Here is a 16,400-nt window from a genome sequence, read left to right as displayed (position 1 = left end):
AAGACACAAATAAGTCCAAGCATTAGTATTTTAATACATCTTAGAATAACTTTGAATAAGTACCTGAGGATTGTTGAACAAACTCTTGGGTAAGCTGCACTCCAGGAGGAGACACAGTATAGTGATGTTTGAGGCATCTTCCTGCAGGGGAAACAGCATGACAGACCATCAGGGGGTTTAAAAGATTAATGAAAGCATTAAAGAATATATATATATATAGAAATATAAACATCAAGTTGGGTGGTCATCTTATTCTATTATATACAAGGCCTTTAATGATCAGTCGCTATTACAAAGCCACACATGACTGAACTCTAGTGGTGCTAGCCATGCACTACACATTATAGGAATTCAATGAAACAGAGCAGCTTTGGTTGGTTTGGTCACTTATTGGACAAATTAAAAGAACCAGAGCAGCGTCTGTCTTAACTCACAGGTCTGCAAACACAGACCACTGAACCACTGGACACTCTGGGGATGTCAACTCCTGCACAATCTTTAATCATGGTTTACGGTAAATATTGTGCAGGGAATCCCTAATTCCAATGCGGGTCATGGTGGGTCCAAGTGGGGTATATTGGATTCACATTCAGTACATCTGCATTTAAACTGGAAGGCTGTCAGGTGTAACACTAAAGTCTCTACCACATCGACACAATTCAGTAACATCTATTAGTAAAAAAATGAAATGAAGTGCTGAGTTTTATATGAAATAAAACCCCACAAACGTACATGCCTGCACTTTTATCAGTCAGTAAATGAAACATAAAACTACTTGTATACACCATCTGTTGATTCTGGTCCCATTTTATAGCTACTTTCTTCTTAGCGGTGAAAATACAGTAAGTCTGTTCTTTTTACTCGACCCCCAAAAATATGCAGCAATTCATTCTAGATATGGTCTGTGGTTATTATGGCTGCTCAGTACTTAGTTCTAGCATAACTGTCATGGTAAGTATGTCTAAAGTAGGTTGAGCTCTCCATTTCCCCCTTTCGTTTTGAACTGAATACCAATAGAGGGACTTCCTCTTCTTTCAGCTTCTAATAGACACATAGCTTGAACACATCACAACTATTTTATAATAACTTTATAAATAAAATGTCCTACTAACAGACAAAGTATTGTGGCCTCGTCATCAGCTTTGTGGAATAAAACATCAGAAATTATATATTCATTCAAAATACATGTTTAATGGAGCCGAAATGTAAAGATGACAGAAAACTGAAACAGTGTACCAACTTGACGATTATAAGTATACTGTAACGGTGGAGGACGTTTTGTTGACTATATGTTGAAACACGGGGCGCGTGGTGAGATGACTAAAGACTGCATTCAGCATAAGCAGCAGTCTGAGTGAATATGACAGCTAAAGCCTCCCTGCAAGCTGACATTTTGCAACTGCCAACCGTACTTCCTGTTGTGGAGGCGAGGCCTCCTTTCAGACAGCTTCTCACACTTTCAGTGCTTCTCAAACCGTGCACGAGTTTGTCATTGGTGTTCTGTGTTCTTGCATGGTTTTGAAACACGTGTGCGAATGAATCATTGTACAAAGCATGCGTCATTTAAAATGGATAGTTGGTGGTTGTACTCTGCAAACAAACATTTACATTGTTAAGCATGACAAAAAAAAAAAAAAAAAAAAGGGATTGTTTGCGTGACTTCCTCCATGCCGACTGCATACACATTCAGTAGATCGACGACAGCAAGAGCCTGTCAGTGTGTATCACAAAGCCTCTGTGTGTTAGTGTGCAGGCGTCTGTTTATCAGGGCGGCAGGAAAAGGGAAATCAGCTGTTTCCAATGAAGAGCTGTGAGTCGTTACTATGCACGGACTGCACAAACAAAGACGTTGAAATACATACCTGAGTTTGGGTCAGCTTAATGCTCTGGATGTGAGGGAATACTAGCTGACTATCCTTTCTTTGGACAGACTTTAACGAACCCCGGTGAACTCCCACACCAAATACCTGGAAAAGGAAGAGTTCATGCTTAGAAAAAGGATTCTCAACAGCATGCACATAACAAAAGTAGGAGCATTGTTTCGTGGTTCTTAACTGAGCAGTTGGTAACATGGAAGCAGATATTTTGTGATTATGAATGAAGTAAAAGTAGGTAAGACGCTCATAATGTAGCAGCAGAAAGGATTTCCCCAAAACATACATTTGACTGGTTTTCATCAGATTTTGAAGGAAAAAACAAATAGAGGGCGAAGTTAGCACATTACAAAGGACGAACAAATGCTACATGGGACAGGAGAAATATATTAAAAACAACTTTTTGCACCTTGTGACACTCGCATGTCAGAGTATGGTGATGAAGAGCCATATCAACTGTATTAGAGATATAAACTGGCCTGCATTTAAGCTGAATAAAGCATGAATGCCAGACATTAGGCCCCTACAACTCTTGCTTATCCATGTAGCTGATCTTTCCTCAGTCATTAGCATGTGTCTCACCACAGTACTGAGCACAACATTTAATACAAGCCATATAACAGGTTTATAGCGCCGCGCCTTTATTACAATCGTACAGAAGATGAATGGAAGGAAAGCTAATGACTACCGTACTCCGTACTACCGTGTTTTCATTGGCAACATAAACACAACATGCAAATGATGGAAGAATTTGCATGTCTTTGAGGCGGGTGAAGGGAGTGGCAGTGCTGGAGTCCAAGTGTCATTTACAAATACCATAAACAATGGCGTTTTTGACTTCCTTTGTTTTTGAGTTTGTGCATGCGGGATGGAAAGTGAAAACAAACATGGTGGATGCCAGCTATGTCCTGAGCAGCAGTCTGGCATGACGTTATTTTGGATCGCAAAGAAATCAAAGTTTGATGTGATTAAAGTTTTCTTTTGTAAACACTCGTCATCGCAAATTGAGGAAACACCTCCAACATGCGAGTATCTTTCACGCTAGTATCTGGAGAGAAGGACCACGAGGTGGGATTTCACCACATTATTCCAACAGAACGTGATCCGAGACTAGACAGCAGGAGATGTATGAATGGAACTGACCTGGTATGACAGTTGCCCATGGGCCGATGTGTTTATAAATAATGTGTTTTCTACATTGCCCTCCTCAGACGGGAGGAAAATTAGTTTAAAAGATGCCTTCCCTCTGGGTGGGATCTCCTAAGACAGAGAAGAAACAGTTACCGGTATATCAGACATTTCTACAAAGACCGAGACACACAGAGAAACAATACTTTACATTATGACTTGTGAATATACAGTATAGTGCAGCTGCGCACACACACGAATGCATACATATACACTTACTCTTCTGTGAAAGAAAGGTATGTAAAACTGCCTGCTGGATGTAAACATTGACAGCAGCGTCACAGGAACTTCCTGGCTGGGGTTGTGAACATATATGGTCTCAGCTCTCAGCAGCCCCAGCGGCCTGTAAAGAGACAGAACAGCATGATAAATAACGGGCGCTCAACACAGCCTTTACCCAGGAAGCACCATGGCACACTTCGACGGGAACCATATTGTAAATACACAATTATCTATGAGTTTGCTTATTCATGAGGCATCCAAAGAGCGTATACCAAATTGATTAGATCCTTCTGCTGCTCATCAAGACCGCAGTGGCTGTGGTGGCAAATTACATCATGAAACCACCTTAAATCTATCTTTGTGTCAGTGTTGAAAGGTTGGAGATTAGCAAAGTAATTCGCTCACTGCAATACATCATCCGAGTGACTGAATAACTGGTGTTTTGCATTCTGTCAATATTCGAAAGCCAAAAGAGGAAAAATCAGCCACTTGCCTCTTTGTTAATAGATGGGAAACAAATGTAAAGTTAATGTGAGAAAGGCCCCAGTGTCAGACGTGAAACCACATATTCAAATAAGGACATCATGGAGGCTGTGAAAAAGCTTTGGGTTACATCAGCACACAGATTAGCTCTCTGGGTTTGGCCATTGCTGCTATAATCTTTGACAGCGACATGTTGCCACTCAACATATTTTGCCTGGCGACACCCAAACAAACCTCTGGTCTAAACCGCAAATGTCATGTCAGCGCCGCTTTCGAGTATCGACAAGCGTTCACGCAGCGCTGAAGCAACGGCCTGTACCCGTCCCGTCTGGTCCGAGCATTTCAAAGCGACAAACGGCAGAGGAGCCTCTCTGTGCAGCGTACAGCTTTCTTGAGTAAAGCAACGAACCATTACATGATCTGCACATCAATTTATGATTTCATTATATTTCCAATTTAACTCAAAAACAAATCTCTAACTGCGTGTTCATTCTCACACGAGGGGAATATAATAATTGAAATGAGTGCCCATAATTATGAAGGGTGTTTTATAAAAGTTATAATCGCTAAGATTGTCAATTTAACTTCCCTTTAATGTGGAGTACGGTCAGTTCCATTTGGAGATCTATATATAGTTATCCACAATGTAATAGTACACTGTAGAGTGTAACAATTATATAAAGATACAGGTGCAAATTTCTGCTTTAATTTGAGAACTTTTGAACAGAAAATGTACGTAATTGGTCAAAAATAATAACTTAAATTTATCAGATCTACATTCTACAACATAGAACACATTCTTGACATTTTCGGTTGAGGTGCCTCAACTGATGCTTCTTTCACTTCCTGTTTGTGTGTGGGACTTTCACCTTTCTTTCACTTAAAGCCACAGAGATACATGCTCACCAGAGTAGAGCGAGAGACGGTCTAAGGTCTTAGATCAGAGGGGTCTAATCAATACTTTCGACTTTATAGTCCCAGCTATCAGTCTGCTCGAGTGCACAGCGTTGCAGAATAAATGTCACACTGCAGTGCTTCTGCCTAATCGGCACAGACACATTTTTGGACATGAGCAGACAGGATCTGTTCTTAACCACATCATAACGCAGTCTGCTGCAGATATCATCTGTAAAAGAATTCAAAAAACACCAGCAAGCCAGACCGACACAGTGGTGTGCTGTACATTTAACTTTACCTTTCATACAGGGGTATTTTGTCGTGTTTAGTTACCGTACATAAATCAGCTGTGTCATTGTAGATCTTTTTTATTTCTATATCTGTGTTTTTCAACAAATGGAACACATGAGACTCTTCAGGATTACATGTATTATATACTTACTGCCCAACACTTCTGGTGTAGTTGAATCGTATAATTAAGACTGCTCACGTAGGCACAGAAGAAAGGAAACCACAGACTGACGTGGAGGATGTTTATATTCATATTCCTGTTTTGAGCTCAACTGCAAATGTCCTGAAGCTATATTACAGTCTCAAAACATTTACCCAGTAATATGAGGAGTGTTGGGGATTAGCCTGCATTCTACGTTCCAAATGTACGACACAGAGTACTAGAATAGGAGCTCCTTGTGTTGACTGTTTGGAGCAATAACTGCAGTCCAACCACAGTCTGATATTCCTTCTGTTTTGGCAGTACGGTGGCAAACAGTGACGTTCTTAACCCTTCTGACTGGGGTCAACCCTCTCCAGTATGTGTCTGGATGCTGAGAAAGGGAGCGTACTGCCATACTTGGATATCCTGTCTCGTCCTTTAAGGCTGAAGGGCCCCTTACTTTATGAAACCTTCCCTTTCTGCGGCATTCATCACAGCGACAGGCTATGACGCCCGTCTTATTTTAACTCAGTGGAGATTTCCACATCACTCCAAGACAGAGATGGTGAAATGAAGTAGATTTTGCTATTGGGGCATATAATAAAGGGTTTCATCATTTCCAGGAAACGAACAACACCTATGCTTGTTGAGGCTCGACATATTAAAACCAGGAAGTGAGAACAGAACTTACTGCGTCCCAAACTCCAACGCTGGGGGCTGAAAATGCAAGGGCCTCACATTCTCCCGTGTATATAGAGAGGAGCTGGTGGAGGAGAGAAAGCACAAAGCATGAGTCCAAAGGAAAAGTATTTGAATGTCATCAGTTTCATTATATGAGAAGAAAAAAACATCTGTAACACCTTAAGACAAGAACATTGTGTCCCCTTTCCAACCCAGCATGTGACAGTGGTGTGAGACGCAGCCCGGGGAAGGAACAGTTCTGACTGTGAACTAACCTCCCTAACAAAGTGACGACGATCATGCCAGCACAGAAATGAGATAACCACCACACAAACAGGAGTCAATAATTCAAATCAAGCCTTTGCATATGAAGGTGATTACACACTTGCAACCACAAATAAATGGCTCAATTTTGTTACATAACACTTCATTTGACATGACTCATGTTGAACAAATCATCAAACAAGGGTTCAAGGGGCCGGCCTCAACATAATATGTCATCATTCGATTTTTAACTTCCTTTTTCATGTTGCATAAACACCCACGGCGAAACACTGTCACCTTTCTACATGTTCTAAAATTGTTTGCATCATGCCGACACAGAAGCGACTGTCGGCAAGTTGACACGCTGCCAAAGTATTAATGCGAGGCAGTAACTCTCCAGAGAAGTCAGGTAATTCCTAATCTGCAAGATATTGCTGATTCACCGTTTGCATGCTAATAAAGTAGCACGCTAGTCAGCTCAGAATTTGTGTGTAATGCTTCTTGCGGCCGACACGAGCAGTCTCCGTGTATGGCTGCTCAATCCAAGACAAAGAAATTAATATTCCGATTTTTTTTCTCAAAAGGTCTTGAAAAGGGGGGTCTGGATAAACTCCTCAACGACTGTTGACAACATTGATCAGACCATCGGGGCAGACGTATCTGACTCGAGGGGACCAGAGCTGTAGGAGCTGGTGTCTCAGTTCATGGTGCATGGAGCCTGTGGGACAGCCAACCCTCACTGTCCTCATATTGTCAGTGGCATCTGTTCCAACTTGGGAAGGTTGGAATGGTTTTTAGGGAAGATGTGCAGCTGCAGCCAAAGACACGACATTGTTGGACTTCTTCAAACTCATCAGCAGTGAGATAATATCTCTACATGGAGATTCCACAGACACTGTGCACTATAACCAGCACAGGGAAGACCACAGAAAACCATGCAGATTGAGAAAGGGGTTATTTTGAATGAGTTATGAGTTAAATGTACTTAACCCAAAACAGTGTGTTGTGTGTGTGTAGGTGTGTGTGTGTGTGTGTGTGTGTGTGTGCAGCATCCTGCGCTAATGAGCTCTGGGGATTGGTGCCTTGAAGCAGAGAAGCAGCAGCTGATTTGAGGTTGTGTGTGTGTGTGTGTGTGTGAAAGCAAGACTGGACCGAGTTGACAGAAGACTCGCATAGCTGTTGACCAACCGACGAAAGCAGGTTGAACAGCTCAAGAGTTCATGTCGCCATCTTTCAGGGGATCACTTTTCTGTATGTCTTCACCAGCGCTTCACGGGACTCAATTCTCTGTTGTGTTATATTTCATTCTATTCCTCGGAGCCTATATCTTTAAATGGCTCCGAGCCCACTTTGACAGCGACAGCCCAGAAAAAGACAACCTATTGTAAAATTAAAGAATGAATCAAAACTCAGGATTATCAATGAAACATCAAGAAAGGACTAAAGGGATGATCAGCTGTGACGTTGAGCTGTTTTGATAACATGTTGGGTCTTATTGTGGCCTTTTTAAAGTAACTTAAGGGGAAATTGATTTAATTCAAGACAGACTTACTGACTAACATTCCCCAAACTAAGACTCCGCTGTTCACAATTAAAAATATACCAGAAGACAAAACAAAGCCGGGTTTATAAGTGAACGGGTAGGAAAGAGAACCTCAGCGCTCAACTATGTAGTTGGGCTGTAACGCCACATACAGACATTTAAGTGATTAGGACTCCTGTCAGCATTAACTTCTAGGTCTGGATCAAAGCATCATACCAAGTATCAAGTTCATCTTATCTACACATACAAACTCGATAACAAAATTGCACTGAAAGTGCTTTTTGTTTCCCTCATTAGACACAAAGCGTCTGTCCAGCGTAACATGATATGCAAGCTGTGCAGGCCCATTCTTGTAAGCTTGCATGATGATCAGTAATAAAGAATTTTGTTCAGAAGCCCTAAAGCGCCTCACTTTACACAACACATCTAATACATTGATTAAATATGCCTTCTGCAACACAGAGGGAGAGCGACTTCATTCTCTGCTCAGCTGGACATTACTCCACTATATCTTTACGTCGTTAACAGTTGTTTGCTGCTATATTGACGCTCCAAATGTCGAATACAGAACCTTTAACATGCACACACAACACAGAGGAGTACAATACAATAGTGTACCTTTCCTGGTACGGCACCAATCTAAATATGCTAATCTTATTTACAATATTTGTTGTGGTTTCCCAGAAATAAACATTCTGACATATAATAACCCTGTTTGCATACATTAAATAACAGACTAGAGCTTGATAATAGCTGATAGAAATACTGATGCTTGCCCAGTGCAAATGTTCTCACAGTGTGAAGTCAATGTGCAGGATATCAGACTGATCTCAGTCCAATCTGTGAACAGTGGGGGCAGCCACAGTTTACAGGAAGGTCTGACGGTGTTGTACAGACATGTATCTTCTGTGTTGGTTAGTGCTTAACTCATCTACAGCTGGGAGATAAAATTAGGAACGTGACATTCTCAACAGTTGAAAGAAATAGGACGCGTCAAGCACAATTAATTGTGTACGGTTCTGTAAACTACCAAAGAGGACACTTTCATTTGTGGTGGTGTAGGTTTCAGAGGCGAGGCATTTCTGCAGAGGAAAGCTAAAAATGGCGAGAGTTTACTGGTTGTATTTTCAGTTAACTACACATAGTTAACTCACCACCTGTGCCAAAGCGCGACTGAACTGAATCACTTTCTGAGCAGCAGATCAGCCTATGTGGTAAATTGACGAGGAAGCAAAAAAAAAAAGAAAAAAGGGGTCAATGCTGAGTCAGCAAAAATAAATAAAAAAGGATTGACAAAGACTGAAAAACCCCCCAAGCAACCCTTTATCTACCTTCCAATCGGCCACTCAACGCTTCAGTGTCCAAACAAGTATCAAGATAATTAAGAATTAACAAGTAACAGCTTCTCCAGGGTATCTCAGTTAATTGAGGTTGAATCTAGAGTAAGCCTAATTATGACAGACCGGCAGATCACACAAGCACTGTGGAAGAAAACATGCTTTTATCCGCTTGTTTGAGACGGATGCATTTTCAATATTTGATGACATTTTGCTCTTATTCCGATTAAAACTGAATGAAATAAACATCAAAATCCTTTCCTTGTCCTTTTAATTCTGCGACGCTAATACGATGTTTCACTGTGGAACCAACTAGCGAGACCTAAGGACGGTAGGAGAGCATCCAGTGTTTTGTTTGCATACTGTGAAATTAAAACGTTTCACTTTCTGTCTCCCTGCTGTAGTTTTATAACCTGACCTGACAGATGGTTTGTTCCACAGAACCAACTGAGAAGCCGCCATTGAAAACAGTTTAGAAAGGGGCGGGGCACTTAAAAATATATATTTTGTGGCAGGTGATTGATTGACAGATGGATGATCCAAACTCTTACCGAAGTGAGTCTGGAGTAGAACAAAAAACATCTTTTAATCGAGAAACGCCTTCCGTGCCATCTACGCAAACCTCTTCGGGAGCCGCCATTGTTGTTTTGAACAAACAGTCGCCTCCCTGTGTCGTCTCGCACACACCTAGCTCCTCGCTTCTCACAGGACGCGGATTGGTCCGCTTACCGATGACAAAGCCACTACTTATAGCATGACACGGTGGATTTTTGTGTGATACGCGATTCCGCTGAATCCAGCTGCCGGGCAAAGCAAAGTGAATTTAGCCCACGATGAGAAATGCAATTCGACAACACAAAGAACAAACAAGCTGGCCGTGGTGTTTGACTTGATAAGAGAGACGCTTTTCTGTTACACAAGTGCTTCAACTGGTGAGCGTATGAGGGGTCGAATGTGAAAGGGGAGATGAGGTGTCCTGTGTGATGGCAGACAGTAAATAAAAGCAGATTTGGCAATGTTTGAAATCGAAGGTCAGCAGTTTCAACACCACATAAACACGTATCTCAGTAAAAGTAGATTATAAATAAAAGACAGCATACAATACACTGCTTCATGCAGGTGCAACACTTAATTTGGATATCCGGTGTCAGGTTTAAAGGCAGAAGAGGGCATTTACCTTGGGGTAAGTATTTCTAACTCCGTTTTCTCTGAATTCAACAGCAGCTGGCCTTTCTGAAAAGGTTTGCCTCAGAACAAGCATGCCACTGAGCTGTGGTCCAAGGGGTTCTGTCCACAGGCACAGCACAAAAATAACAAGTTATGTTTGGCGCCATTTGATCCCCTGGATCTAACTCAAATAAAGTCAATGTCAGCAGTGACCTCAGCCGTGCTCCGGGGGAGAGGTGAGGACCGGTGGAGAGTTAAGGTCAACTGGTTTCACCAGCGCTTGTGGAAGACAAGGAAACAACAAGACACCACATATGTAACAGTATTAACACTAAAGAGTAAAGAGGCGTGTGTCAGATATTCTTTAAAGCAGCAGAATGAAGGAACAAGGAATTAATTTGGTTGAGATTAAAGTGAAGAAAAGGAGCTTAAAAGAAAAGTAAAGCCAAGACATTTTGACAGAAGACTAAACTCAGACAGGGATATCATGAACCTCCTGTATCTGCTTTGCTCTTTAGGCTGGGTGAGAGTGCTGGCAGGCCTGCCAAGTGCCTGATAACCCTGGCAGGAGAGGCCTCACAGCACACAGCTCTGGAGGTCAACCGGCACTACGAAGCCTCCTTAAAAATAGCCGTATTCCCACACTGTTCAGCAACAGTTGGCTGCATGTGACCCAGATGAACTTCATATCAAGACTGAAAGCTTGCCACTTCAGAGGAGCACTCTGGCAATTTAGGATTGCCCTTTCATAAAGTCGGGGGAACAACAAGAGACAAATGTAAAGAAATGGGTCACGCTCTAAAAACACTGAATGCTACCTTTCCCATAATAACACAGCTTAATATCACATTCATACCTGGCTAATAAACAACCACATTTTTTAACTCTGCACCCCTAGATTGAAATGCGGGCTTTTTGTCTCCCGGCCCGAATTAAGATAATCCATTATTTTATTCAGACTTGTTCAGTCTTGGGGTAACACATTAGTAAGAGCCCATTAAAATCGAGCACAGCAATACCAACAACTGGCACGGACAAGTCATCCAAACTGTTTTTTGTTAAAAAGGCGCACAATGAGATTGGGAGCATTTCTATGGCCTCTCAACATGGCGACGCGGCTTGTAGCTCACGAGCGGCCAAAGTGCTGACAGAGCTCGCAGTGTTTACCTGACGGGGAACTGGAGAGTGACATCGTTATAAACTGTAATGTATCTGGATGTGAGCAGTGCAGAGCGGCGGCACACGTAGACAATACTCCACTATATCTTTACATAGCAAATAGTGGTTTGCTGCTATATTAATGCTCTGAGTGTCGTATATTGCTCCTTTAAAAAGGTATGAACCTCTCGGCCAGGAACACTTGAGTTTTGGGAACATATGAAGCCAGCTTAGGTATTTAAAGGGCTGCGTTCTTTCTTTCCATTACTGGCATCGCTTCTCTAGAAAGATAAACAAGTACAAACGCTAGAATATGTGTGCCTTAAAAAAAAAAAACATTTAACAATGGATAAACAAGCCTTAAAAGGTCGCTCCGTTTCTGAGCAAGCTTGTACTAAATAACACCATGAATTATTGTTATTTTGCTGCAAACGTCTATTTTCCGAACAATTTTTCTGCTGGAACAAAAAACAGCTGGGGAGAGAGACAGACCGACCCTCCTTTTTCTTTCAAGGAGTTCTAAACTTAGTCAGGAATTTGGTTCTGTGCCTCTCTAACACACGCCCCCAAAACTCTCTCCGTCACCAACACAACATCGCCTGCATACAGGGGAAGACTTTTTAAAAGCCTTTTTAGAAACCTTCAGTCCCATTAAACTGAAACACCACCTCTCCCTTTGTCTGTGTGAATACAGAAACATGCCACCCCACAGCTACAGTTTAATTGTGCACATCCAATAAACCACTTACCAGAGCTCTACTATAAGCTGTAGTCTGTTGAATATGTTGACATGAAATTAAAAACTTCTTGTCTGTACTATAGCCCACGCCACAGCCCTGCTTTCATTCAGTGTATTACAGTATAATTGTGGTCTGCACTGTCTGATGCAATCTGTCTGCTGGTTTGGGGTTTGTTGGTAATTATGTGGCTTGGTGGAAAGTCTCTACGTATTCCCATCCTGTGTGCTGCTTGTGAACAGGTGGAAAGCTTTTCATTAACTTAATATTATTTTTGAAACTGCTTGATGCATGCGCAGCTTTTTCTCTGACCACTATTTGAACGAGCAAAGTGAGGTTTAAATTCCACGACACCCTTTCATCTCGGCTTGCTGTCATGAATGTGTAATACTTTACGAATAAAGTACTTTATGACTTTATTACTTTTAATACTTTACAAACCTCCACTGAAGAGAATCTGTTTGATGCTTTCACCACAGAAGAGTTAGAAACTAAAAAAAAGAATATGCTTACCCGTCTTCCAGCGGAAGAACATCTTTTCTTCGTTCCTTCTCCACCTGAAACGAAAATAAAAATACTCTTTCATCAATATGTTCAAAACAGCAAACTGCTCCCTATTTATTCTGCACTCACTCTGTGAGAGAAGAACATCAGGAGGCTCTGTGGGTTGCAAGTCTACTGGTGTGCCAAATTGCCTTCTGACTACTACGATGATTGTAACACCACCAACTGCTCTGATACGCTTCACTGTGCATCGGCATTTTATTTTTTTTTAAAAAGTCAAAGAGGTTTTATTTTGCATAAAATCTAATTTCACTGTAAATAAACCAGCGAATCCAAGCAGATAAGTGGAACAGCCTTGGGACACTAACACGGGCATTTCATCATTTCCATCCGGGCTCCAAGGGTTGGACAGCGAGCAGCGACTTCTGCCAGTGTTGGCGGAGTGTCTCAGAGTAAAACATCCAGTTTGTTGTACATGACCTCACACTGTGCAGCGAGGATTCCTGACTGAACATCAGTGACTACACAAACAACTTGCTGTAATTGGCATTCAGGCTACAATTTCCCACAGCACTAGAAAACATTGATATGAAATCTGGTTTTTTTTGGGTACTTTTTATGCACTGTATATAGTATGTTCATTAGTTAATGATATACCGGTAGTTGTCTGCTGGTTATGGTGCTGTGAGGACAAGAACTCCCACAGCATTATTGCTATTATTGACAGCTGACAGATTCATTGCCACAAGTGCGTGGCTTGGATCAAACCCTGACTTGTGCGATAATGGGATGTAAATCTTCTCCACAGTTTCGTAATAAGGCCGGTCTTCAAAATGAGGAAGTCCTTTTTAAACATTTCAAAACACACCCACCAGCAATACTGCATCAAAACCACAACCAATGAACACAGCTTTTTACAGAGTAAGTCACTGAATATTACAATACAACAGTGCAAACACTGTTACCCACAGTGCAGTAGGTTATGTGCACCATGCATGGTCTGCAAAGATAAGCTTTGGTCTCTTCACATGCAGAACATACAGTTTCCATAGGAACAACCTGGGGCCTTCTTGCTTCATGATGATGCAGATTTGTCGACCAGTGAAGATAAGATTGTTTCTACAAAAGGCAGCGACTAACTCTTAAATGGCATTGGTTGAATTAAGCCAGTGCAGAACATGGCAAAAGTTACAGGTTCTAACTGGTGTATGCTTGCGTTATCCTGCATCATATCCTGAATTGCCCCCAGCAGCTTTAAAGCTCGGCATGCTGATGGCTTAATAATTGAACGAGACAAAACTGATTTTCCAGCTGATTAGGCGCAACAATGACAGAACATATGACGTTGCCGCAGGTGAGCCATAAAAAAAAAAAAGCACAAGGAATGTTCAAAAGCAGCACCATTTGTAAATTAATTGGATTCTAGTTGCAGGGACGTTTAAAAACCAATGCAGGGATTTGAAACACGATACAGGGGCCTGTATACAAAACAGGATGCTCGAATATGCAGAAGAAAGATGAAAACCTGAACGATAGTGATCTAACAATCACTGGAGTTCACCTATTTAGACTTGCAGCCAATACAAACACATGATCCTCAAATCAAAAACACAAGTAGGAGGCATGAGATGAAGATGGCAACAATTACAAGCGTTAGTTATGCACAAGACACCTGCTCAATTATGATTTCTGCTGCCCAAATTTGCTGGATTGATTATTTTTACAATGCAGCATGGCACACGACACTGTATCTGTCTCCTTCCTCATCACTTCAGTGTGCCTGCAGCAACATACAGCACACTACTTATCCAACTGACCGGCAGCAGCACTGGGATGCAGATGAAAGACATCCATGTCACGCTCTATTTCACACAGCCCATGTAACTGAGACAGTTACTCCATTCACCACTGCCTAGCTAAACACGATACCTAACAATGTCAACAATTCTGCCATCTATCAATTGGGCCTGCAGTGTAGAAATGAGTGGGGACAAAAAAACATGTCCAAACACTGGCATTTTAACCAATCCGACAAATAAGAATGATCTTCGATGGTGAATCCACTCCTCGTGTTATCTCTGGTCTGGGCATGTCTGTGGTAATTACTGCTGTGGGCAGATTGCAAAATAAGTATTTCAAACACTGGGCGAAACATAGCAGCGGAAATAACAAAAGTATTTTTGTGGAAGGCAAACCTGACTTTTATACATATACATATATACACACATATATATATATATATATATATATATACATACATATATACACATATACCTACATATATACACATATACCTACATATATACACATATACCTACATATATACATACATATACATATATACACACATACATACATACACACACATTTTAGGGGTGTAACGGTACGCGTATTCGTATTGAACCGTTCGGTAAGAGGTTTCTTTTTTTTTTTAACAAATAAAACAAAATCTTTTTTTAAAAACCTTTATTTAACCAGGTAGTCCCATTGAGATTAAAAATCTATTTTGCAAGATGTAAGTAACAATACAAGATGTAAGCAAGATGTAAGTAACAATACTACATAACATTAAGGAGCAGTTTTTGTTTTTTATGCTTATGTGTTGCTAAGAAGACACCCCAGAAGATGGGTCACTCAGGTATAGTTCCATCATTGTTCAAAGTCAAAGAATAACTTCATGATGTTAGTTGTAATGAATAAATATATTTTAAAATCAAGTACATTTCTCTGGCATTTATAGTTTTCTACTGTACCGAAACTTACCGAACCGTGGCTCCACTGTATCGTACCGAACCCAACCGTGAATTGTGTGAACCGTTACACCCCTAATATATATATATACACACCGTATATATATATATATATATATATATATATATATACACACCGTATATATATATATGTATATATATATATATATATATATATATATATATATATATTTTTTTTTTTTTTTTTTTTTTTTAAAGCCTACTATTCATCACACTATAGTTTACTTGTTGATCAAACCTACTTCAGTGAAACATGCATCATTATATACATTTGTTTACTTATTTTCAAAGTAACCTAACAACCAAGCTGTTTGTTTACAAAGGACTGCAGAAGATGCCACACCCCCCTCAGGTAACATGACAGTCAGCTGGTGACCTCATGACAGGTTATCAGTCAAACTGCTGCTGTTTGTCTCGCGCCATGACTCACAGCTGCCTACCTGAACATGTTTAGGAAATAACTCAGATCCTTAAAAAAAACACAAAAAAAAAACACATAACAAAAAGCATTAAACACATAACATGCAGGCTAAAGAAGCTGGAAATAGTTTAAAAGTAGTATGCAGGAACGAACTGCAAAGTAGTACTAAAAGACGTCCTCGTTCATAGCACGCGCTCAGTGTGTACTACAGACTGAACTGCACAATGGACACCATGTACAAAAGAAAATAAGGAGGAGCCACATGGCAGGTGGCCTCCCGCTCTGCTTTCTACTTATAAACTACAACATTTTAACATTAGTATAACTACAATAGTCGTGTACGTTCACTGATATTTCCCTCACATGTAACAAATGTAATATGCACAACTGGCTGCAAAGTGGAGCCAAACACAATGGGGATGCGCCAGCCACACGTGCTCCATGCATATCTGGCACATAAATCCTCCATACAAACAGCAAGAAATGAATTATGATTACCTGAAGTTGGACAAATGGGTCTGCATCCTCCGCTTGCCAGACCTCGACCACGCTGGTGGACATCTGACTCAGAGCTTTGTGGGAGCAAAGAAATACAATTTTCAATGAGCTGTTGGGTTGGAAATTGGGCAACATGGGGGGGGGGGGGGGGACAACAACCGCTTGCAAATGCACCATTTTTTTTAAAGCAAGAAAACTACAAACTACCAGTCTCCCGTTGTT

The 16,400-nt window shown here is 41.0% G+C and overlaps 1 protein-coding gene across 2 annotated transcripts in view; it reads right to left on the bottom strand.

The window, feature by feature from the left end:
- The window catches only part of tmem131l (transmembrane 131 like), a 29,432-nt gene that overhangs the window by 12,319 nt on the left and 713 nt on the right, over positions 1–16,400 (bottom strand). For both annotated transcript variants that reach the window (XM_079279048.1, XM_079279049.1), the window contains exons 2-8: positions 16,179–16,252; positions 12,498–12,541; positions 5,789–5,860; positions 3,282–3,405; positions 3,018–3,134; positions 1,863–1,967; positions 64–141 (exon numbers count right to left, since the gene is read on the bottom strand). In XM_079279048.1, the coding sequence (XP_079135174.1) occupies positions 64–141; positions 1,863–1,967; positions 3,018–3,134; positions 3,282–3,405; positions 5,789–5,860; positions 12,498–12,541; positions 16,179–16,252 (614 nt within the window). The remainder of the gene's footprint in view (positions 1–63; positions 142–1,862; positions 1,968–3,017; positions 3,135–3,281; positions 3,406–5,788; positions 5,861–12,497; positions 12,542–16,178; positions 16,253–16,400) is intronic.

This window comes from Melanostigma gelatinosum (genome assembly GCF_949748355.1).
Source record: "Melanostigma gelatinosum genome assembly, chromosome: 11".
NCBI lineage: Eukaryota > Metazoa > Chordata > Actinopteri > Perciformes > Zoarcidae > Melanostigma > Melanostigma gelatinosum.
This window is presented reverse-complemented; position numbering and strand designations above follow the sequence as displayed.